At 26.1% G+C, this 24,315-nt stretch overlaps 2 protein-coding genes across 7 annotated transcripts in view; both read left to right on the top strand.

The window, feature by feature from the left end:
- Positions 1-21,015, top strand: part of LOC136969313 (FERM domain-containing protein 6-like) — a 27,703-nt gene extending 6,688 nt beyond the window's left edge. For 4 of the 6 annotated variants that reach the window (XM_067263436.1, XM_067263438.1, XM_067263440.1 and 1 more), the window contains 10 exons: positions 2,416-2,562; positions 4,114-4,204; positions 5,021-5,100; positions 5,178-5,254; positions 5,355-5,541; positions 5,676-5,900; positions 6,935-7,006; positions 8,424-8,595; positions 11,289-11,435; positions 20,891-21,015. In XM_067263436.1, coding sequence (XP_067119537.1) covers positions 2,416-2,562; positions 4,114-4,204; positions 5,021-5,100; positions 5,178-5,254; positions 5,355-5,541; positions 5,676-5,900; positions 6,935-7,006; positions 8,424-8,595; positions 11,289-11,435; positions 20,891-20,943 — 1,251 coding nt within the window. In that variant the 3' untranslated portion in view covers positions 20,944-21,015. Of the gene's footprint in view, positions 1-819; positions 840-1,301; positions 1,410-2,415; positions 2,563-4,113; positions 4,205-5,020; positions 5,101-5,177; positions 5,255-5,354; positions 5,542-5,675; positions 5,901-6,934; positions 7,007-8,423; positions 8,596-11,288; positions 11,436-20,890 lie in introns of those variants that run through there. The other 2 variants (XM_067263439.1, XM_067263437.1) reach the window with 2 other exon arrangements.
- Positions 20,935-24,315, top strand: LOC136969312 (uncharacterized). The gene is made up of 2 exons (XM_067263434.1): positions 20,935-21,854; positions 23,394-24,315. Exons 1-2 carry the CDS (start codon positions 21,084-21,086, stop codon positions 23,955-23,957), a joined length of 1,335 nt encoding a protein of 444 aa, XP_067119535.1. The 5' UTR covers positions 20,935-21,083; the 3' UTR covers positions 23,958-24,315.

Here is a 24,315-nt window from a genome sequence, read left to right as displayed (position 1 = left end):
ATGTAGAACAAACTATATCACAAAGGGAATATCGTTCACGTTAAACCACTTCTGATAATAAATAACTGATTACCCGCTCGAGTCGTCTCATTTAATGTATGTAACGATAAAAAAATATTTAAAAAGAATATATGATATCAATAAATTTTAATCGTACTTTTTACCATCCGAAACTTACGAAATGTGTGGATAATTGCCACAGTTCAGAGCAATTTATGATGATTGGTTGCTTGCATAAATCTCTAGTGGTTGCAGATGTTGCAGTTTTTTGCAATTGTCAAGGCGTGATTCATGAATATTCTTACAAAATAGTTACTATTATCCAATAACGGTGTTTTTAACTTGTGAAAGAGTAATCGAGAAAACTTGTGTTTCAGTTTACAAATATAACAGGGTTTTTGGACCCGGAATACCCTCCCTACTGTTGTTATTTACTATAGAATCTAATTTAAACAATCTTGTCTAATCTAAATGTATTATATAAACAACTAAATATACTGTATATATATATATATAACCTGTGTAAACTGGAACCATACCGGATATCTTTCCAGTTTGGCAGATTCCGTTTTAGACAGATTTTACTTATATATATACATACATACGGTACATACATACATGCATACATACTATAGTTCTAAATTCTAGTACACTGATTTTCGCCCGAGTAATTTTTTTAACATTTAATATATATATATATACGGGAAAAAGTGGAATATAAAAGCGTGGGAAAACTTGTTTACTGAATTACTGAAAGAACAATGAGCTTACCAGTAATTTTTTCAAGTAACAATATTTAAATTTTTGGAATACTTTTCTTTGTGAAAATCTAAATTTGTGTAAGCAAGTTAATTTAATTTTATAAATATTGATGCAATTTTCCTTAAAATATATATGAACCGGTCTGTTTATTTAAATCAAACGTTAATTCAAGAAAAATTTATTTAAAAAAAAAGTTTATTTTCGTTGATTTAAAGTTTAATTTGTAGATTATTTAAGGAAAAATTTCTTATTTGTGATATTAAATTACTGAAAGATGAGCTATATTTATATTATTGACCTTTGTTAATTTATTTTTCCTCTTTGCTATAAATCTACAAATATTTAAGAAATTAGTCGTTAACTTTGTTAAAATGTGAGCATTTTTTTATATTTATATACGTTACTTGTATAATACATTGAATATTTTATTAAAAATATATAAAATCAACCAACGTATTCGTTAGGAGTTGTTTAAATCTCATAAAAATTATAGAAAAATCTTCAGTTTCTGCATTGATTGTGATGAATATTTTAGATAATTAATTGAAATTCATATCTAAATTTAAGAAATTAAACATTTTTAATTCTAAATTCGCCAAACATTTAAGAAATAATTGAAAAAATTGTTTAATCTAACAGAAATTTATGTAAGTGCTTACGATTATGATTTTTATTCGTGCATTTTATGCATTCATTATCAAAAATCATTAGCGCTCGCTTATTAATTTCGCTACATCTTAATTTAGAAAATTAATCACTAGCTATTTTTATTTTTTGAATAGTTTCTGCGGCTAAAAGTTTAACTCCTTTTTTTTCCTTTTACTTCGGTTTTCATTGCGATCTCTACGAGGTGAGGTCAGTCGATAGTTTTCGTTACAATCAAGCATTCGTTGGAACTTTAAATTCGATCCGCTCACTTATTTCCGCATTTAACTCCGTACAAAACATATCTAATGCAAATGTTATCGACTCCATAGGCGTTGTACTAGTAACTAGATCCTTCCAATTTTAACCGGAATGGAATGTGAGTCTTGACATAAAACAGACACGTGACCCTTCACCCGACATGGTGTGGCAGGTAAACACACACATTCTCGTATGTATTGACCGCTAACCGGACCTTCTGACAACAATTAATCACTAGAAAAGCAGCATTTCCTCTTACTTAATGTCAGTAGTTTCAGTTTTAACAAGTTAGAACTTCGTAAAATTTATTTCTGCGAACGTAACAATGCGAAAATAAAGTGGAAGGGGAAAATACCGTACGAAAACGATGTAACGATGTCAGTTAGCGTGCCGAATAGTTTGCGTGTTTTTAAGTTTTCGGAAATGGTAAAAAAAAACTGTTTTAAAAGTATTTTTCCAAGTAAAAAGTGGAATGATCGACATTCTTTCGATCCCGTACAAATGCGCCAATAATAAACCACTACGGAATTTTGACTCGTTATACATTACGTTGTCCCAAATATCTTACGAAGAATCGAAAGTCTTTGCAATTATAAACAAGGGTGATTTCGCGTTTCATAATCCGAGCATTCTTGCACAGTGGAACGGAAAATGTTGAATCACCTGTCATGGAATGGAACGCGGAATTTTAGTCATTTACACACGAATAAACTTAGTTTTCTTTCTTTATTTTCAATCCGGTTACAGGTTAAAGTTGGTACGACTGATGTTGATCCAGACATGCTGTTCACAGCAAAGACGACCCTGGACGATTGTAGTTCCTCCTTGCCTCCTGGCCAGAAATACGTCGCCGTTTGTGTACTGACAGGAGATACTTTTTATTTTGTAGTTGATGTAAGTGGTCTTTTTACTTTTCTTCTTAAGATTAGATATAATTTAATCCTTAGGCAATTCATTTTTCTTAAACAAAAAAAAATTATATGTACAGTGTGTGTGGTTGAATTAACATCTGCCAATTCACACGGCAAAGAAACAGTTAATGTTAAATAAGATATTGATAATTTTACCAGCTGTTTCAATAATGTATTTTTGTTCAAATAAAGCTAATCTGTTTGCAGAGTTTAATTGTTTCCATATTTAAACTTTAGATACTTATCTTGTTTCTCTGGCATTAGTGGAGAATCAAAAGTTATTGACGCCATAAGAAAATAAACACGCGTTGTTCAAGGTTATTTTCCTTAATGGTTTAGACTAGAAAAAAGAATTTGTGTAGAATTTATGTTCTGTAACAATTGTAGAAACATTTGTTAAGATTTAACCATCTGTCCAGATACACAAGTTGCATTCATCAAAGATTAATGAATATACAAGGATTTATCAGAAATTAGGTTTCGAGTGAATATTTATAATATAAAATGTCTCGTTATTTAAGATGTAAAAATTTTAGTTTTATTTGGAATAAAGTATAATTAAAAACTAAATTTTTATTATTATTAATTTTTGCATATTACCAATGAAATTTAATTAAGAATTTCTTTTTTAGTCAAACAAAAATAATTTTATCGGCCTTGAAACATTTTATTTTCTAGAATCTAAATATATTTTGTGACAATATTTAACAACAAAGACATTTCGAAAGTTCTCGTTTAATTTTGTTTGGTTAAATTAAATGTATTGAATACATTTTATGATGTATTTTCAGTAGGTAAATTATTTCTTTCTTATTAATCGTGCTATTTAAGTTATTGTACTGGACATTTTTTATTTTATTAACTATATATTTGTTTTAATTTTAACTTTGATATCTTAGAATGATCTTTCCTTTAGGTCTTTATTCATCTCCTGGGTAATGGCTATAAATAAATTTCTGTTGCTTTGAACCTATGAAGTTAAACAGATTTATTTATTTATATTTACCTAATGTTTTAAATATTGATTGTTTTCAATAAACTTAGACCTTAAATAACTATAAATTATGCAATTTATGAACAGTTGTATCAATTAAAAGATTTTGTTCTTGTTAGAATTTAATCTTGAATGCATGTTTAACTTCTATAATATGCAATTTCTTCAAATTTTCTGTTTTAAATAAAGCTAATGAACAAAAAACAAAAGTCTTGCTTAATTTTTTATGCATTGTTTACTTAAATATTTCTTTGTTAAAAAAATCTTGTGCAGAAATATTTATTATACATTATTTTATATTATATTCATATAAGATTTTATTTACTCAGAAAATTTTAATTAATATTCATTACAAAAGAAGTCTTGTTCATCTAATAATGTCTTGTTTTTTTTAAACATTATCAAAACTAAAAATATTGATTTAAAATAATTCAAAATGATTTTTCTAATGATTTTCATTTGATATAATGATCACAATTTAATTAAAAAATAGCAATAATTTGATTATAAAGTATTTTGTTTTTAATTTAATTTTTTTAGGTTAATAGTAAGGGAACGCAATTAATCTCTCAAGTGTGTAATACTCTAAAACTTGGAAAAACGGAATTGTTTGGTCTTGCCATTTTTTCTGGTAATTATTTCAATCTTTGAATTTAATTAAAATTTTAATTATAAAATTTTTTAAAATAAAAGTTTGATTTAAATATTGAATTATAAAATTTAATAATTGCAAGAGTGATTTTTCTAAAGTAATTAAGTTTGATGACTTGAACTGTGTATTTTATCAGCATTTTATATACTCATTAGAAATAGTTATTTATTAAACTTAAAATATAAATAAATACATATAACTATTATTGTAATCCAGATTAAAGTTTACTTTAGATAAATGTTGTTGATAAGTTCAGATTCATTTCTTTCTAAGATTGAAATCAGATGGAATCAAATTATTACTGTATTATATTCCATATAGTAAGAAATAGTATTTTGGAAAAAATAGTTGTGGATTAAACTATAATCCTATAATTAGATAGAATATTAAAATATTAACTTTAGAATCAAACTCTGTTTCCTCTACTTTCTTTGTGTCATTTCTAGATATTATAGATGATATATATATATATATATATATATATATATATATATATTCACAGTGGTCAAAGTAAGGCTTGTGAGCTGCATCTGGCTCTTCTAGACTTTACTGTAGCTTACATATACTATAGAATTTTAACTATATAATATATATATATAACGGTTCTAATAGAAGATGTAGCTCTCTAGCCTCTATCATGACAAATCTTGGTACATATCAGAAATTACAAAATAGAATATATTAATTATTGCATATGTAAATTGATAATGTAATTAAATAGTATTTTATAAGTTCGATAAGTAAAATAATTGATAGAAATAAGAAAAATTTAATAAGTGATAATAAATATTGCAGATGGTATATATCAGTTTATTGATCCAGAACAGAAGTTATCGAAGTATGCGCCAAAGTGGTGGAAAGTACTTCGTAATAATGTAAATACCATTTTGAAGTTTGGCCAATTTTAAACATACTATTAACGTATCTAATTTTAACTTTATTTATTATTTAGGGAATTGATAATAGAAAAAATATCGTGACTTTTCATTTTCGTATAGAAATATATGTTGATTGTCATTTACTAGTAAAGTAAGTATACTGTCAAATTTGAAATATTATTTGTATTTAAACTAAAGTTTAAAACTATATTGATGTAGAAAAATATAAACAAAGTTTATTTTTTAATTAGTGATAAAATAGCAAGGCATTATTACTATCTTCAGTTGCGTGAAAATGTCATTAAATACAACCAAAGCATAAATGAAGAGAGAGCATTTCTCTTAGCAGCTTACGCTTTACAGGCAGATTTTGGGAATTATAATAAAAATATTCATGTCGGAAGATACTTTGAACCGCAAAAATACTTTCCTCTTTCAGTAAGAAATGTTTATTTAAATTTTAATTAACTAATTATTATTACTTTTTTATGGTTTTGACAATGTGATTAACTTTACAAATGTTTGTATATATTAAAAACCAAAAATTAAATTTCAAAAAAAATGTTTTACAGATAATTTTGAGAGTAGGTGAAGCATACATAATTAAATATGTGCCTGCTATGCATAAAGATTATACAGGTTTGAGTTGTGGGGAAGCTGAAATTGGTTATATAAAAGAGGCATCGAACCATGTATCATCTCATAATCTTCATTTTTATAAAATGAGCAACAAGAAAAATAAATTATCCAGTGATATTTGGCTTGGTATAAGTCCAATTGGTATTGAACTGTATAAGGTAGGTTGTTTTTATAGACTAGTTACATATTTTTTAAGATGGTGTTAAAATTTCAAATAGACAGTCAGACACCAGAAAATAACAAGAAAATTTCATATATTTATTTTTTTATTTGTTTCGGACTTTTCTGCAAAGCAATTACATACTTCTTTTTCCTTTTTTAAACAAATAGAAATTTATTTAAAAGGAAATTATAGGTTATTTTGATCTGTTACTCTCTGTTTTATTCAGCATTGTGATTTTCATTTCTTTTATTCAAAAAATAAAAGATGATATAAATAATATTTCTATACATTATATAACCTGACTGTAAAATGGAGAAAAAGTTTATTTTTTATTTTTTTTTTTTTTTTACAAAGTTGTGAAAAGAAATATGTTAAAATTTTTATTATTATTATGATTAAGATGATGCAGAAAATATTCAAGGAAGATTATTCTAAAAGTTAGCAAATGAAGCATGAAAATTACATATTTTATCAAATAAGTCTTAACCACAAGATTGAGAATTATTGATGTAGATAATGTATGTGTTCTTATAGTAATAACACACTTGATTGATTTATTAAATTGATTTTATCTCAAACAAGAACATGGTCAACAACAGGGAATTGAACCTTGCTTGTCTGAATTGTCAATGCCACATGTTAATCAATATGAGTTGCTCTGTTTATTTTTAAATAATTACAATTAGAAAAAAGTAATTATTTTTAATTAGATTTTAATAAATCATTTTTATTATTTGTCATTTTTCTTATTATGTGTGTAAACAGTAAACAAAAGATATGATGTATACGTATATATATACGTCTATTATATAATTCTGTGAAATTTTCTGAAAATAAAATTTTGAAAATTAATCACTATTTTATCAAAATGATGATAACATGATAATGTTAAACGAATGTTTAGCTATTGACATTATATAATAGTTGTATTTTTAATACAAAAAAATTGTTATTTTCATTTTAAAATATAATTTTAATTGACCAAAATTTTAAAATATGTTTTAAAACTTAAATGTAATTAATTAACAGGAAGATGTACAAAAAATGAAAAGTCATCTATCAACTTTTCTCTGGGCAGACATGGCAAAATTATTTTTTGATGTAAGTTGTATTTTGTCATATTTTATAATTTATTTTCTTTTTTTGTATTGATCTTTAAAGATTTAATCATAAACTAATTATTTTGAAAATAATCTGAATAATATTGAAAGGAATTTAGCAATAAATAAATGCCGGAAGGAGAAAACCATTTATTCAAATATGTTATGAAATGTTTTTGAAAGGCTTTTTTTTTAATTTTTTAAAAAATATATAACAATAATCTTCTGTCTGTGTTTAAATATGTGTAATATTAAATAGCTGATTAACATTTTAAAAATGAAACAGTTTAATTAACATTTTAATTACTTTTTAAAATACAATCTTAAAAATGCCCTTAATTGTGTTTTCATAAATTATATATAAAAAGTTTTTTATTAAAATTTTGAATTAATATTTTATTTAGTTTTTACCATAGAATAAGTTCTTATTCAATTTAGGAATACAGGTATCCTTCATATAACACTGTAATCATGTTCCAAAAAAGTACCGTGTTATGCAAATTCATGCTATATGAAACAAAGGACTAATGCAAAACAGGGTTATGTTCCAGAAGTTAGCAAAAGTATACAATTCTTTTTCATTACTAAGAGAAATGTGTTTATTTAACCAATTGATAATTAACTAACAATTACAATTAAAACTACTGTTAATATTAGTTTTAGTTAAATGAGAACATTTTTTTTCAAAGTATTGTCATCTTCTGAGCTTTTTTGTTAATTTTGATCAAAAATGTCAGCAATACCTTTATTTTTTAATTTTTCTCATAATTTTCTATGGATGACAAAATAAAAATATGTTATTAATCAAAAATTTGTTCTAGCAGATCACGTTTGTTCAGTTGAGTACCGAGATACCACTGTATTTCGTTTATCGTTTTTACAAATGATTCCTTTACCTACAGTTAAAAAGAAGTTTAATAACACTTACCTAAAAATGTTTAAATAAACTTTACTAAATGCAAAGATTAATCTATAAAAACAAAACACAGTGACAGTCTTAAAGGCTAAAATCTGAAAGCAACAACAATGACACTTGGTCAATTGGAAAGTTAGGACAAGGAAGAAAAGAATTGTACTATCAGTTTTCATTAAAGTAAACCTGATGAAAGGCACAAAACAAATTGAAAATTTCAATATTTTAAAATTCGTGAACAAATTTAAGACAACACACGTACTTACTTGAATAAAAAAATATATATATTGAATAATGGAGTATACCCGTAAAAATTGTGAAGTTTTGTATGGAGGATTTCCAAAACTGTGTTGGAGAAAAACTGGAAGTTGTATTGTACAGGAGATATCCCCAGTTTTCGAACCATGTTGTAGAAGTACCATGTTATACGAGGAATACCTGTACTTAGAAAAAGTTTCAAATTATTATTAATTCTGTTAACATATTCTATTATATGAATTTTTAGAGAAAAAAGTTTGAAATAAGAATATGTGGTTGTCCAGAAGAAAGAAAATTTACTTATTATACTAACAGTGAAGTTGAAGCAAGAAATCTATTATATTTATGTAAAGTGAATCATCAGTATTATTTAGCTACTCGAACGCAAGTGCAGATTCTTAAAAAACTTGAACAAGAAGGTAAATTTTCATTTCTTATAGACTTTTATTGACAAATTAAATATACATCACATACATATGATGTGTTTCAATTATTTTAATTATACTTTTTTTTTTAAATCTAAAACCAGTTTAAGAAGTAAACAAATTTTTTTATTACTTATTTTATTTCTCTTTTATTATAATAAAGTCACAACTATACATAAAATGTATTATTTTTGAACAATATTTTAAAATATATAAAGCAATTTATGATTGTGTAGAAATAATTATCTAAATTGTTGTGTCCTTGAACACTGTAGTTTGTCAAATTACATATAAGTTTTTAATCTTTATGTGCCAGATATTTGATTATTTTATCTTTTTCTAAATTTATAAATAAAAAATAGACCTAAAACGTAGTTATTACAATCTGTTTAAAGCATATTTATGTTAGGGAATTTAGATAAGATAAGAGAAAATATTTTATTGGTACATATTTTATATTTCATCAAAAAATTATCACAATTTTTGTGTTATTTTGATTTTCTCCCTATAATATATACTAGTTTTAAATTATATTTTAATTAAGCAACCTGTAACCTTTTTACAATGAGATTAGTTTTTGGATTATCTAGTTTAGGTAGTTTATATTTTAATTTTAATTACACTTAATTCTAGTCATGTTAAAGATTTGTTTTGATTTTTGCTTTTAATGAATCAATTATTATATATCATTATTAAAACTATGCTGAAATTGTATTTTTACTGTTGTAATTTTAAAATGAAATTGCTAATGAATCATATTTCTTTTGTAGTTTGTACACTCAGTTGTGCTTATAGCAATTACTTAGTATTGTTTCGCCATGTTTTCTTAAATCATTTTAATTAATTAGGTTTCACAATAGGAATTTAGATGTTTATTCTAATTTATTTTCATAATACAGATACTAATTTCTGGTTGATTGTTCCATAAGCACTATTTTGCAATCATATATTTGATTTTTTATTCTATGTACATTTGTAATATAGTAAAGTATAAAATATATGAAAGTTTTATGCATAATTGTTTATTTATTATTTCAATATTATAAACAACAAGCAATTATATGTATTTCACATTCTTAATGTATATATACATTAAGAATGTGAAATACATATTGAATTGTCCTGGACACAATATTGAATACCACTTAGAAATGAGAGTTGATAAGATATGGTTATATGACCAAAACAGGAATGACTCAACCTTACAGAGCTGCATTATCAAGTTCTTGCATATTGGATTTTGGGTAACAAAATGTTTTCTGAGGAAATCTGCTCACAAGTGAATATCTTATGAGAGTTACCATAGTGTGTGAAAAGTGAAGGAAATGACAATTATTTATAGAAAGACTGTTATAAATATCATCCATAACCACAACAGTAGAATAAGAAAGAAACTCATGACAACTACATGCCCTAAAAAATCAGAACAGGAGATGTTTGTTACAGAAGGCAAAGGCAATGATCAGACAAATTCAGGTCATTACAAGTCTTTGCCTCTAGAAATAATTGGATTTAAAAGTATCCTGTCATACTAAGTTATCTATTGCATTCTGCAACAGGAGGGTTTTAACTACTACAAAAAAGCCTCTAACCTCAAGGTACAAGCTGTGAGTGTTTGGAGTTTGCTTGGTATCATCTATTCAAGGGTTCCATTTTTAATGTTATAGATTTTTTAGATTAAAAGCAATTTTCTCTGGATGGCTTGAACAACATGTCCTGATATGGGCTCAAATACGACTGCATGTGAAGCATGTGAAGCATCAACAGCATGGAGAAAGTCTTATGATTTTAGAGGTGATCACCACTGTGGAAAACCTTAAAGTTAAAGTTTTTCTACTTTCAAAAAACAACAGTGTTTATCTGACTGACCTTCAGCACATCTTTTTCTCATAGATCGAGCACCAGTTTGGTCACAAATAATAGATAATAGCAGCAGGATAGTATGTTGCTACATAAAGTCAGATGAGTCATCTGGTATTTTCAGGCCAGTAATGTGAATGTTCTGTTTCAGTATTTCCGTATATTCAGTAGTTCAGCTCTATCAATTTAAACAAGGATGTGATCAAGGGACTATATAAGTCTATACCAAAATTAATTCTGAGGCAAAATTATACCTACATTCCTATCTTTGACACGATGTATTCTTGTTTCTTGGGAACAAATATTATGTTCATGTTAAAACCTTAGTTTCACATCTGTACTTCATTTCATACGGTTACATTCTCATATCTCAACATTAGCCCCATAAGGGTGACATGTTATATGCCAGATCAGAGTGCCAAATGGTAGAAAATATTTTGTCCAGGAATGTACATGGTTTAAAATATGAGAAATATAAAATTCTATATGCTATAGACAAATTCTACATAACATGTAACAGCAAAAAAATAATAATAATTCTATTTTCATGTTCCAATTTGTTAATAGTTTGATCCTGAAAATGGCTGCTTAGTCAGACAAAAACATTTGATTAATAAAATATTTCCTCTGGAAAAGGCTAGAACTGTTTTCGTTTAATATTAGTTTTTAATTTTTGACTTATTCATATTTTAATAATGTCTTTTAGTTCGTTTTTGTTGTTAAGATATAAAGTCATTTAAAAATGATAACGTTAAATGAATATAATATTTATCATGTTTAAATGAATGTAGTAATTTGAAACATGGATTGATTTATTAATTCCATAGGTCGGAAACCATATCGTGAATCATATATTTACAGTGATGAAACAGATATAGTTGATCAAATACAGAAGGAATCTACTTCCAGTGAAATCTCCATATTTTCAAAAGGTGGTGCTGAAAGCAATAAACTGTCTTTCAGTAAAAGTGAAGGTTAGTATTTATATTTTAAGATAGTACAATATCGTATAAAAATTATAAATCTCTTTAATGTAAGATCTAATTTGAAGCTTTAACTTTATCATTTATAAATTGAATTCTGATCTACATCTTATATTCCAAAACGTAAACAGTTACAAAATTTGAAATATTTAATTAGTGTCAATGTTTTCAACAGTTTTTATAACAATTGCATTTAAAAATATATTTGTGGTTTTGAGGATGAGAATTAAAGAATATTGAGTTCAATAATTTGGTATGCAATAAAAAATAAATAAAAATATTTATCATGAACAAAGCAAACATAAAGAATTTTTTTGTTTCTATATTGATGAGCCCTTTATTTGGCTTAGCTTCATATTAAAAAAAATCTCCAAATATTTTTCTATATTAAATTTATATTATTGAAATAATTTAACATATAACTCAAAAATTAAATAAGATAGATTATAAATTTATGAATAGGCACAAACAAAAAGTAAAGCATACAAATGAGTTACAGTCAGAATTCAAATGCCAACATGCTGACACAAGTTTTTCTTGAACAGTACATGGAATTTTAGTTTCTTTTTTGACACTGCTAACATATTAGGTGAAGAGTGTACAAATTTATAATGACAATATAAGATATATTTTGAGTGATATTTTTATTAGTCCTTAGCTAAAAAATAAATTTTAAATTAAGGAGTTTTGATGAGATTTTTATCTACTCTGCCTTTCTGCAAATGAAATATTGATTGAATATACTCATATACCGTATTTTACGGACTATAAGACGCACTTTTTTCTTCAAAAAATTGCCTCCAAAATTCAGGTGTGTATTATAGTTTGTAGCGTCTTATAGGTATTTTTTTAAAAAATTGCTTAAAAATTAAGGTGCGTCTTATAGTCCATAAAATACGGTAAAAATTACATCTATAAGAATTTAAAAATTTGCAATTAATGATAGAATATGAAAGAAAATTTAAATTTTTGATTTTTTTTTAAATGCACAGACTAATATGAAAAAAAAACCAAAAATTTATTTTAGATTGTATATTGACTATATTATAATACATACAATTAATTCAGGTAAAAATGAAACTTAATTTTTTCTAATCTATGTTTTTTCAATTCAAATATAAAAAGATTTTAAAATGAAAATTTAAAAAGAATTTAATAGATATGATTAACTGTGCATGACATTGTGTATTGTTTTTAGTTTATCTTATCTTATAGGAATTCATCTGAAACATGAATAATTTCCTAGAATAATTTAATTATTTATAGATCAGTTTATTTTATTGAATTACATTGAATAATTTTTATTTTAAGAAATACTATATATATAATCTGTATCTAACTATATTTTATAAAGATGGTTAATATTATTAGAATTTTTGAGATAAAAGTAAACATTTATATAAAGTTAACTAAAGTTATTGAAAAGAGTAGGCAAGAGAGTTTCGATTTTTAGAAAATATTTCTTATTGAACTAAAACTTATAAAATATTTTTGTTGAAGTACAGAAAATTATAAAAGATAGCATTCTTCATTTTCTGTTTATAAGAATACAGTAGAGTCCCGAAAACTTGGCCTAATGTGGACTGAAGGGTGGCCGAGTTTGTGAAAATGCCGGGTTATCGGGAATGGGGTTAAAAAAGAATAAGTACGAGTGTTTCCTCAGAAAATACTGTACTGTACTTGTATGTATTGTTTGCTTGAGAATACAACAGAGAATAAACTGCCCAAATACCCTTAAACAAAGGAAAAGTACATACTTTATGAAGGCATAGAGCCTTTACTACATGAAAATGAAAATTAATGAATACACAGTGTACAGTAATTTATCTGATAAGACAGACCTCAGAAAAATACTTTATGAGGTATAAAAATGAAAATTAACCAGCCAACTTTGCAAAAACTGGCTACTTTTTTTAAAGAAATGTGTAATGTCCTGTTGTCTTCCACATTGCACTCTGCGTTTTGCTGCCTCATCACGAAGATGATGAAGGAACAGTAAGTCCATTACTAATGCACCTTGTTGTTCAAAATACTGAAGGGAGGTTTTGACAGCTTTTAGATCCTCACTATATGATATTTTAGGAGCTTGTATGACGGAGTCCTCAACGTCTTCATCATTTTCCAGCATTTTTTCATTAACTGTGACAGCAGCAATAATTTCTGCATCTGACATAATGCGTCGGACACGTGGTGGAGGAGTGGGAGTGTGGCTGAGTTATCCGGACTGCCGGGTTATTGAATGCCAAGTTTTCGGGACTCTGCTGTATTTGTAATTTTGTCTCATTGTCATAAGATTTTTTAAAAATTTCTAATGATATTATGTTTATATAAAACTGTATTTGAAAATCATGATGTATAAGAGTGGACTTTTTAATTACTATTTTTGCAAAGTCTTATTAAAATTCTTATGATAAAAACTTAAATGATGATAAGATTTCATTACATAAAATTCTCTTGTGAATTTATTTTTAAGACTAATAATTAGCTTTTATTAAAATTTAACTAGAGATATTACAATATTTATATTTTTAATATATATATATATATATATATATATATTTATCTATTAAATATACAAATAATAAAAAACAAATAATTGACCTTTTATTAAAACACCAAAGAACCTTGAGAAAAGAAATATATTTCATATGTTCTAACATGATTTTGCAATAGCATGCGTCATGTAAACTTAATACTTGTGAAAAATTATACTGCTTGATATGTGATATATTGAAGAGATAGTAAAGTTTGATGTTTATTTTTAGTTTATTTCTCTGTGTAGATTTCACTTATTAATTTAAATTCTTGTATATTGAGATTTAATTAAGCATAAATATTTGATTGTCATGCCTTGCAAATATAGGTTATCTGATACTGGTTTTTTTAAGCATAAACATTTGCTAGCTGAAACCAAGAAGGATTAAACTTGAATTGAATTGATCATATGTTAGATGTTAGCTTGTGCTGAGATATCCATGACTGTGTGCAGGTGTTTTATTTTGTTTATACTGCAGTCAACATGTTACATATGGTTGTCATTTACTTTCCTGGGTTGGGATGCCACCATCCCTACTGTGACCTTTGACACATAACAGTGACATTCTAATCATGTGGTGGGAAGTGAGAGTTCTTGGTCAATCTTGGGATAGTTGTATGTCATCATGCTGCTTAGTTAAGTTTTCTTTGCTAATATATTTGAATGCAGGAAACAAAGATACTCATTTCCCAAGGACACAGTGTCTGATGCCTCTGTCTGAAGAAAAGTGTAAATTTAATTCCATATTGTAGAAACTTTCCTGAAACTATATGAATGTTTGCAAATTAAAGGATTAGTATGTTATGCAAGAATAAATCCACCACCAGTTTTTATTAAATCAGGTGAAATAAAGTATTTATTTCCATAGATTCATCAATTCTGATATGTCTTATTTTACAGTATATAAGATGGACTCCCATTTCATCACAGAATATTTTTAAAAAATTTTGTATATTTAAGTAATTCTGTGCCATGGTGTTCAACCTTAAATTTTTTTTACTGTATTCTAGTTTAAAGAAAAAAAACTAAAATCAGACTGTACACTTTTATTTATTTGGGAAAAAGGGGAGTTTGTAAAATAGATCATTTACAATTAAAATTTACCATCAAAATATTTAAAGTGAATACAAGAAAAAGCTGCTTAGCTATAGCAAATATATTTTGAATAAAAATATTATTGTTTAACTAGAGTTGGACTAGGTAGAAGTTACCTGTATTTACTAAAGGTCATTTGTGCAGTTTATTAATCTATAGGCAATTGCAACTTGACATGTGATGCAAAGTGATTTTTGAGCCTACTTTTTGGACAAAAGTTACATCTTATATGCCTTGAAATACAGTAGTTATATTAGTTTTCTGTGGCAATATTTTTCAAAAATAACAGTAATGGAGTCAAATCACCAAAAAGGGATTTCTATCATATTTTGATGTCTTTTACTACATTACAGAAGCACAACTAAAATAATAAGTTGTCCAGAAAATTATTTATATTACAGAGTTAAAAGAAATATTCCAAAAGGACTTATCAATTTCTACATGTTCCATACCAGAGAGATCCTGTAAAAATTGGGTGATCTAGATATGTTTCAGTTTTGTTCTCTAATGCAGCGATTCTCAACCTTCTTAGCTCTGCAACCCCCCAAATAGTAAATATAAATAAAATTAATATTTTGTGACCTCCCAACCCAAAGGAATAATAGTAAGCCTTACTATTACTAATTGAATTTTGACTGTAATTATAAATGTAAACAAATGCAGCCATCACATTAATTTCTTTTCTTTACATGTGTGCTTATTGTAAGTAAAATGTTTATAAGTTTGTAATAAATGATTTTTTCTCATAAAATGATTTCATTATTGTTTCGCGACCCCCCTTTAATATCACCGCACCCCCCAGGTTGAGAAACGCTGCTCTAATGCAATGAAGTTCATAGAATTGACATTACAAAATTGATAACATATTCAACAATAACAACATTCAAAAATATGTGCCCTAAGAATTATTTAAACTTGAATTGCAACAAATAAATATTTAAATAATAAGTATTAAAATCATTTTTTTTTTTTTGTTTCCCTTATTAAAAGTTTTCTACTATAAAGACATAAAGAATTTATGCATTTCAGTACATGAATAAAAAATAGCTTGTTCCAAATAACTTTATTGATTTTGAAACTCTTGTTATTCCAATATTTATTCTTTCAGTTTTATTCAATATTATGATGAGAACAACTATGAAAAAAATATTGTTTAAAGAATCGTTTTAAAGGAACTTGGAGAAAAAGTTTTAATATATTATGAACTTCCATATCATTATTTTATCAGGAAATCTTACCTTAATAGTAATCTATTCACAAATTCATTTTTTGTCTTTCTTATAATATTGATGACAGTAAACATTGTAAATTAATAAATTATTAAATTTAATGTTTTTATTATTTAATAAATTCTTTAGCACTTTGAACTAAGAGTAATGAAAATGTGTTATTATTACCATTTTAATAAATTATTATTCACCTATTTAAAATTTCGTTAAATTAATTGGATAAAGTAAAAAACTAAAAATTGGTAAATATGATTATAATTTCATTCATCATACTTTAAAGAATATTTGATAAATCATTGACAAAATATTAAAAGATTTTTTGAATATATACAAATAAACATCACACTAATGTTATCAGGTTTAGTGTGATGTTTATTTGTATATACAGTAGAGAGTCAATCCAAACCCCCGGTTATCCGAACGATTTTCAGTTGGACTGTGTCGTGCTGAATCGAACATTTTTGACACTAGATTTACTTCTAAAGTATAATTTTCATGTTCTTATATTTTTCAATATATTTATTTTGATTGCACAAAATAAAGAAATAATTTTTAATGATACAATAGCCTCGATTATTATTATAAAAATTTTTGTTAGGCTTAAAATTGACGAAAATTCAACATGAACCGACACGCAAGGGAGAAAAATTTCAACATCAAACAGGTTAATATATTTTTTCATACGTAATCGGTTATCCGAACAAATCACTAATCCGAACAACCCCATTCCCCAATTGATTCGGATTAACGACTTCCTACTGTATATACCTTGTCGGGATTGCGATGGCTGACTGAGTGTCTTGAGTGGATGTTTCTGGCCGTGGGCATGGAGGTGTCCCCAGTTGGCGCCGTAATAGCCATCGATGGTTATGTCTTTGGCTTATATACACTGGAAGAGGAGATCGGACCGAAGGTCTGGGTAGCATAACTGGCAACATGACCGCACAGTAAGCGGAGGTTGCGGGTTCGATTCCCACTTCAGGCCAATTCTTTTCTTCCAGTTTAATCTAAGTTATTTAAATTATTATAATTATTAATTTTAATAAGAGACGGCACCTAACGCCTACCTCAAGTGTCAAATTTATTTCTAATCTTTAATCATATATATCCAAAAGTTAGCCCGATTATTTACGGCAGTTGGTATTGGCTTAACGTTATCGGGTTTAGTGTGATGTTTATTTCCCAGTTAACATTTTTCTAGTAGAACATTATTTGGTTTTTAATAATTAAACTTTATAGAATGTTTGTATTTCTATTGATGTTTACATACAGAAAGTTTATTTTTATGTCAATACAACAGATAAAATGATGTGTGGAAAAAGTCTTGAGTTACGTTCCAAAATATCATTAGCAGAATGTAGACATTTTCAGAAATGTGTTAAGTATCAACAAACAAGAGATGTATCTTAGATGTTGCTGCTGAGAGAGGCATCAGTGTTTTATCAATATCCCATAGAACAAAGTCTAAACATACTTCTGTGACATCATTTACATTAGTCAATCAATTTTACAATTTACAGAAGTACCAGAGGAATTTTTTCAAATATGTAGCAATTTATTCCTTGTTTTTTTTGTGTTTTTCTGTTTCTGTTTAAAATTTCTGTTTACATGGTTTTTTTTTTAAAACAAATCTCTCTTACTGTGTGTTAGTTACCATGTCATATTGTAAATATAATATTTATGGTATGGCATACAAACTGTATATGTTAATGCATAAAAAAGTTGTTTGTTAACAAACATGTTGATCATTTGGTGATGAGAAAGCAATGTTTTAATAATTTTAATATAATATATACTGTAGTTTCTGTTACTTTCATATAGATGTTTTATTGTGTTTGTTTTAGAAAATTTGGTTAAGGTTTTGGATTGTTTTGTAATGCATTTTGATTTTTTTCTATTTAAAATAATGGAAAATAGGCTCTTAGTTAAAAATAAAATGGTTTGTGCAAAAATGTTAAGAACAGATTGCTGATGTTAAATAGGGGATGCATGTACTATGCAATAATATTCTTGTATGATTAATATGACTGTAAACCAAGTACAACAAAATAGCATAGGTAATAGATGTATTTATTATAATTTTTTCTCCATTATCTTCCTCTTTATTTAATGTAAGCATTTTGTTTGCATTTGATAAAATTTCACTTTCATATTTTTTTCTTATATGAAATTAATAATAATAATAATAAGTTTTGCTTAAATTTGTATTTTGTGTGTATTAATTTAGCATAAAATTTATTGCAATAATGCTTATTTTAATTTAAAAGCTGCATTTAATTAATTTCATTAATTAAAAAGGCGATAAATGTGCCAAAACAGAAAAACAGCTAAGACTAGAAACCTTATCTGCTAAACGTAGTAGTACAATAGCAGTTGAGCTACATTCATTGTGTTTTTGATTTCATTAATTATTCTTTATTCAGTTTAATTGCCTCCTAAAATTGAAGTAGAGATTAATAAAAATATTCTACAGATAAGAGAAATGAATGTTACCTGCAACTTTTTTTATTTGTTTTATTATTTAAATAATATAGTGAATACTTTTTCTTTCAATTTTTAGAAGCTTCCTCAGACTTATAAGCAAATAATATAAAATATGAAATTATTTAATTTTTAAACGGTTTGTATACAATATTTGTTTTATAAAATTTTAAATATTTCAGAATTAAATATTTAAGAAGATACAGTTATCTCATCTTTAACACTTTTCTCAAAATAAATAAATAAATTCATAGGAATACACTGAAAGACACACAAGAAAACAGATGTTATGTTTTTCTTCGATGTTTACAAAAATAATTTGTAAACATTGAAGAAAAACATAATATATTGAATTAGTACTTTAATTACTCATATAAATTATCACGAGTATTAAAAATTTTAATATTTTTTAATTAAGCACTTTACTTATTTGATCTTATTACAAATTTTTCATGCTGTGTTTCATAAACTATCTCATTGAACAGTTCTTATTAATGTTAAGAAAACATTAATGAATAAATACCTCTATCCCATTTTTTGCTGAAAAATTACATATTACATAAGTATTGTATAATTTTACATTAACGATATTACATAATTTTACCATGTTAATTTTTTACTATTGTTAAATAGTAATGACAAATGAAACATGAGTTATTATTATTTAACTACTAAAACTTTTACTGTGTAGAAAAATAAATTAGAAAGATAATTAGTTTTTTATAAGCTTGTTTTCTCTGAATTATTAAATACCTATCAAATATTGGTGAGTTGTTATATAGATTACAACTTATGTAATACAATATGGTAATACAAATTTACCTAAAAGTTTATTTTGATATACAGTGAATTCTATGTTGCTATTCAATTTAAATATAATTGTTTAATTGTTACCTATTCATCTGATGGATTCTTCAGTGATAAGCATACATTTTGCTGAAGGGAACTAGTCCCACAGGGTACACACCAGTAATTATGTCAACTTTATTATACATGAAATGTATTTTGGGCTTTCTGCTCCTCTTCAGTCTTTTAATAGAGATCTAGATCTGATCTGAAGATGGGAAGAAGGCCCAAAATACATTTCCTTGTATAATAAAGTTGACATAGTCAATTACTGGTGTGCTCCCTGTGTGTGATTACCTGTGCTCCCTTCAGAAAAATTTATGTATATCATTAAATATAATTGTAGCTAGCAGAAATATTTGTCATAAAAAGTGTATGACAAGTATTTTTAATTAAATTTTAATTAAATATGATATCTATAAATAAATTTGATGTTTTGAAACAACTTTTAATCACATATTATTAAAAATTTTACAGAAATTAGTGCTTTATTACACATCATTTATCTTTATCAAGTTAGGGGAAAAAACCAAAAAATATGCATTAAAATCTAAATACAACTTAAAATAAAATTGCCGAAATTATATTTAATTAGGATTTATGCATAAAAGTATAGAAATACATATATACTATATTGACGATCAACAGTTATTGGATAAGTCAAGTTAATTAAATGGATATATTATATCTATAGATAGATATACAGATCTGTAAAATCAAACTTGTATAAAAATATAAAATCTTGTTTATTTTTTTTATTTGGATAAGAAAATTGAGTTTAAATTTTCAAAATTATATATATAAATTGGCAGATAACTTTACTTATTACATAAATTTTATAAGCAAATGTCTTTTGCTAAATGATTAATCAGATTTAACTGAGAAAACAAACTTTGCAAAAGTAAATGTTTGAATGAATAAGTGATTTTATTCAAAACTTTTAAATACATTAAGTTAAAATTAATTAATTGATTAATGATTAATCAATATCATAAATTTATAAGATTTATGATATTGATTAATCCATCGTGAAAATACGAAAAATATTTAAAATATTATCAATGTTATTAATGATTTTAATACAAAAATAAAATAACATGAGTATAAAGTATTAAAATATATGTTAAAATCAATTTTTTAAATTTTTAAAAATAACATGCAATATATATTCTAATTATTCTAGAGTTTCTCTTTAATTATGTTTATTTTATTTTGAAATTTTAATTTAAGAAATAATCACTTTTTTTAATTTTTTCCAGAGAAAAAACTCAAAAGAAATTCACACACACAAGTATTCCATCTGTCAAATTAGATGCTTATGAATCATTTATTCAGAATGATAGTGGTCATTCCTCCTTTGCAGAGAATAGAAGCAATTCTGCATCTCCTGATGTTGCTCCTCAGATTTTACATGAAAAATTACAACAGGCATCTCATAATACTACAAATGTAATGGAAGATGTTAATTTATCATCCATACCTTATCATTCAAATCAAGTGGTTTCTCCAGATGTAAATAACCTTGATACCAAGAATAATAAAGATTGTTGTCATGTGGCTAATTCGTATACAGAACAATGTTCAAAATTAAATGAATATAGGATATCTGATAACACATTTAATATACAAACAAGTGAAACTAGTCATAATTTAACAAGTCAGGATTGTTGGAAGTCATGTGCTGTTCATGGACTTGATTGTAATAGAATAACACCATTAGATAGCAAGTTTAATAATGATACTTCAGATTCTATAAAAGAACCTGTATTATCTACTTCTGAAACTTCTAATTCTACTGCAGAAACACCAGTCATAACCGGAAGGACTCGAATTGGCATTTCGTCTCTGAATCATCAACAGAAGAATGGTTTGCATCTTCAAGAAAAATTACATTTTATGGATATTGGATCCAGCTCTTATAAATACCAATATAATTTGTCATCAGATTCTGGTGTTTCTTCACCTTCAAATGGAACTTTAAATAAAATGGAAAAGTGCAGCATATGTTCCTCTCATCTCCATAATGAGGGAACAATTAATAATAATTCTTCATGTCATTTTAGTTCATTTTCTGATTTTTCTGAAGATGAACTTCATTACATTCCTCCACCTCCAGGTTACGAAAATTCACCCGAAAGTATCACCAAATCAATAGACGAAAAAACAGAAATTCAAATTAAAAATGACATAGATCATTCCGATATTTTAAAAGTTATACCAAAGGTATTTTGAACTTGAAATATTTAAATTTTAATAAATTAAACTTTTAAAAATAATAATAGATTTAATACTGAGGATATTCATGTTAATAGACTATAAAATAAGTATAGAATTTTGTTAATGAATACAATATAATTACTAAATTATATAGTAGGATTCTTTTCATTCTACGATATGGCTAATTAACTGTTAAGATACTAGAGGTAAGCAGTTACAGCTGCTATCTCATATTAAATTTAATCATTAGAAATAAATTAATTTAATTTAAAATATTCTAAAAGAAAAGTAATTAGTTAGCTATTGATCCAGTTGTATTATATGATTATTAAAATATATTGGGTTTTGTTTTTATGTAATTATATAATCAGAGATGTAGCCAGAAATTTCTGTGTAAGTCACCTACATGGATGATGGCTTGGATAAATTAGCATAAGTGAGTAGGTTACTGTAAAAACACTATAGTCTGTGATTGTGATCACTAGCAACACATTGTGTAAGGAGTTATCATAACTATGTCAGCTCTATGTCAACCATATGCAAACCAGTGATAATTTACACATGACGATGCTGAATAAAAAAAGAAAAGGCTGAACAAGAACAAGTATCAAATTTTATTCTGCTTCACCTTGTGGCTGTTTATATAGCCTAGTATTTGAATCTGTTGTTTTGTTTCATTCAGTGATCAATAGTCAACTCCTTGTGACATTCTTTTAAACTTGATTTGGGAATGGCAGTTGTGGCTGCCAGAGAGAGGAGGGATGAAAAAGTGTTAGTGTGAGAATTGCTTCCCTATGTGGCTACATCCTTGTATAATATAATCATTTTTTATATTCTCTAAATTACTAATTTTCTATGCACAAATTAATTTTTTTTCATAAAAAATTTTTCAACAATAATTTTAAATATTCATATATGAAATCTGTTACATTTTTATTATTTCTTAAATTATTGCTTCAAGCAATAAAATTTTATGTCAGAACAATGTTATAAAAGTTATATATCTGGACAACTTAAATCTGAGAAGTAAATAGATAGCATTTAATATATGCAATGAATACAAACATAATTACAAATATTATTCTAAATTAATATTGTGAAGAAAATGGAAGTTTTTTTTTTATATATGATTTGTAAATATAAATCTTATATAGAATGTTTTCAATTGCAAAAATAGGATTGCAATTTTATAATTTTCTTCAAATATTAAATATTTATTCTATTTTTTTCTTGGTGTTTTTTTCCCTGCTGAAAATTTCATTGCATTGTATTTTTGTTCAGTAAATTTTCTTTTGACAAATTGTATTTGGAGTTAGAAAGTTTAAAGTTTTTAATTTAGTTAATTACAAATGTGTTAAATTTACAATTAAAATAATAGGAAATATCTCATCATTTTAGTAATGAACTGATTCTTCTTAAAGCTTCATCATCTCACTCGATATAATTTTTTATTGGTGTATTTTTGTTTCTAGAAATTAAAGATTGATTTTTTAATATTTTGTGTTTATAATATTGTAACTTATAATTAATTTCTTTTCCTATTAGCATAATGCGGAGTGCCACAATTCGTCTTCTACATCATCAGTTCTCGATCTTCAACAGCTTCGAAAGAAAAGTCAAGATTTAGGTCTTCCATTACTTTCGGCGCTTTGCAACGATCGTTCTTTATTAATGTTACCAAAGACCGTACCATCGTGTACAAGGGATCGTCATCTTGGCATCAATTCCAACAAAAGACGATTTTCGTGTAGTGCAGTGAATCCATCTTACATCAGCGAAATGTGCAATTCGGACGAAATTTTAGGAGTAAGAGAACGATCGCACACTACTCCTCAACTTAGGCCAATCAGTTGGCACATCGATAGGGATTTTCCATGGCAGAATTCGAAAGTTGCCGATATACAAAACATTCCACCATTGATCGAGAATATTTCCATAAACGACAACAAAGAACCGATGTGTTTAGTCACTTCAAGTATATTAACATCATTTTCTAACGTTCAAACGGGTTCCTCGACGCAATACATTAATTCCAATCCATTACGCCAAATGATTCCCACCAAACTATCTTCAGCTTTTGGAGGTGCTTCACATTCTCCATCAAAATGATGGTTCCATTAATTCTGTATTATAAACTTTCTGTAATTCGGTTTTGCTCAAATATCATTTATATTAAATGACATACAGAACTCTAAACGCATAGAAATTGTATAAAAAACGAAAAAAAAAGCAAATACTGGAAAGAAAATTATCAGATAATTTGTGGCTGTTGCAATAATTATACTCCAAAATTTAAGCCATTGTGATTTAAAAATCAGGAGCTTACTTCTGTAAAAAAAAAAAAAAAATATTTACCGAAAGCTTCGCATCTGCCATAGTTATTGCCACCGGATATATTTATAAATTGAATTTATGATATTTGCTATGTATATTTTTCTGAATAAAAGTTCAAGATTTAGTTAAATTA

This window comes from Centruroides vittatus, unplaced genomic scaffold (genome assembly GCF_030686945.1).
Source record: "Centruroides vittatus isolate TY-2023 unplaced genomic scaffold, ASM3068694v2 contig_1776, whole genome shotgun sequence".
Classification (NCBI taxonomy): domain Eukaryota; kingdom Metazoa; phylum Arthropoda; class Arachnida; order Scorpiones; family Buthidae; genus Centruroides; species Centruroides vittatus.
The sequence above is the reverse complement of the archived record's forward strand: the minus strand, read 5'-3'. Positions and strand labels throughout refer to the sequence as shown.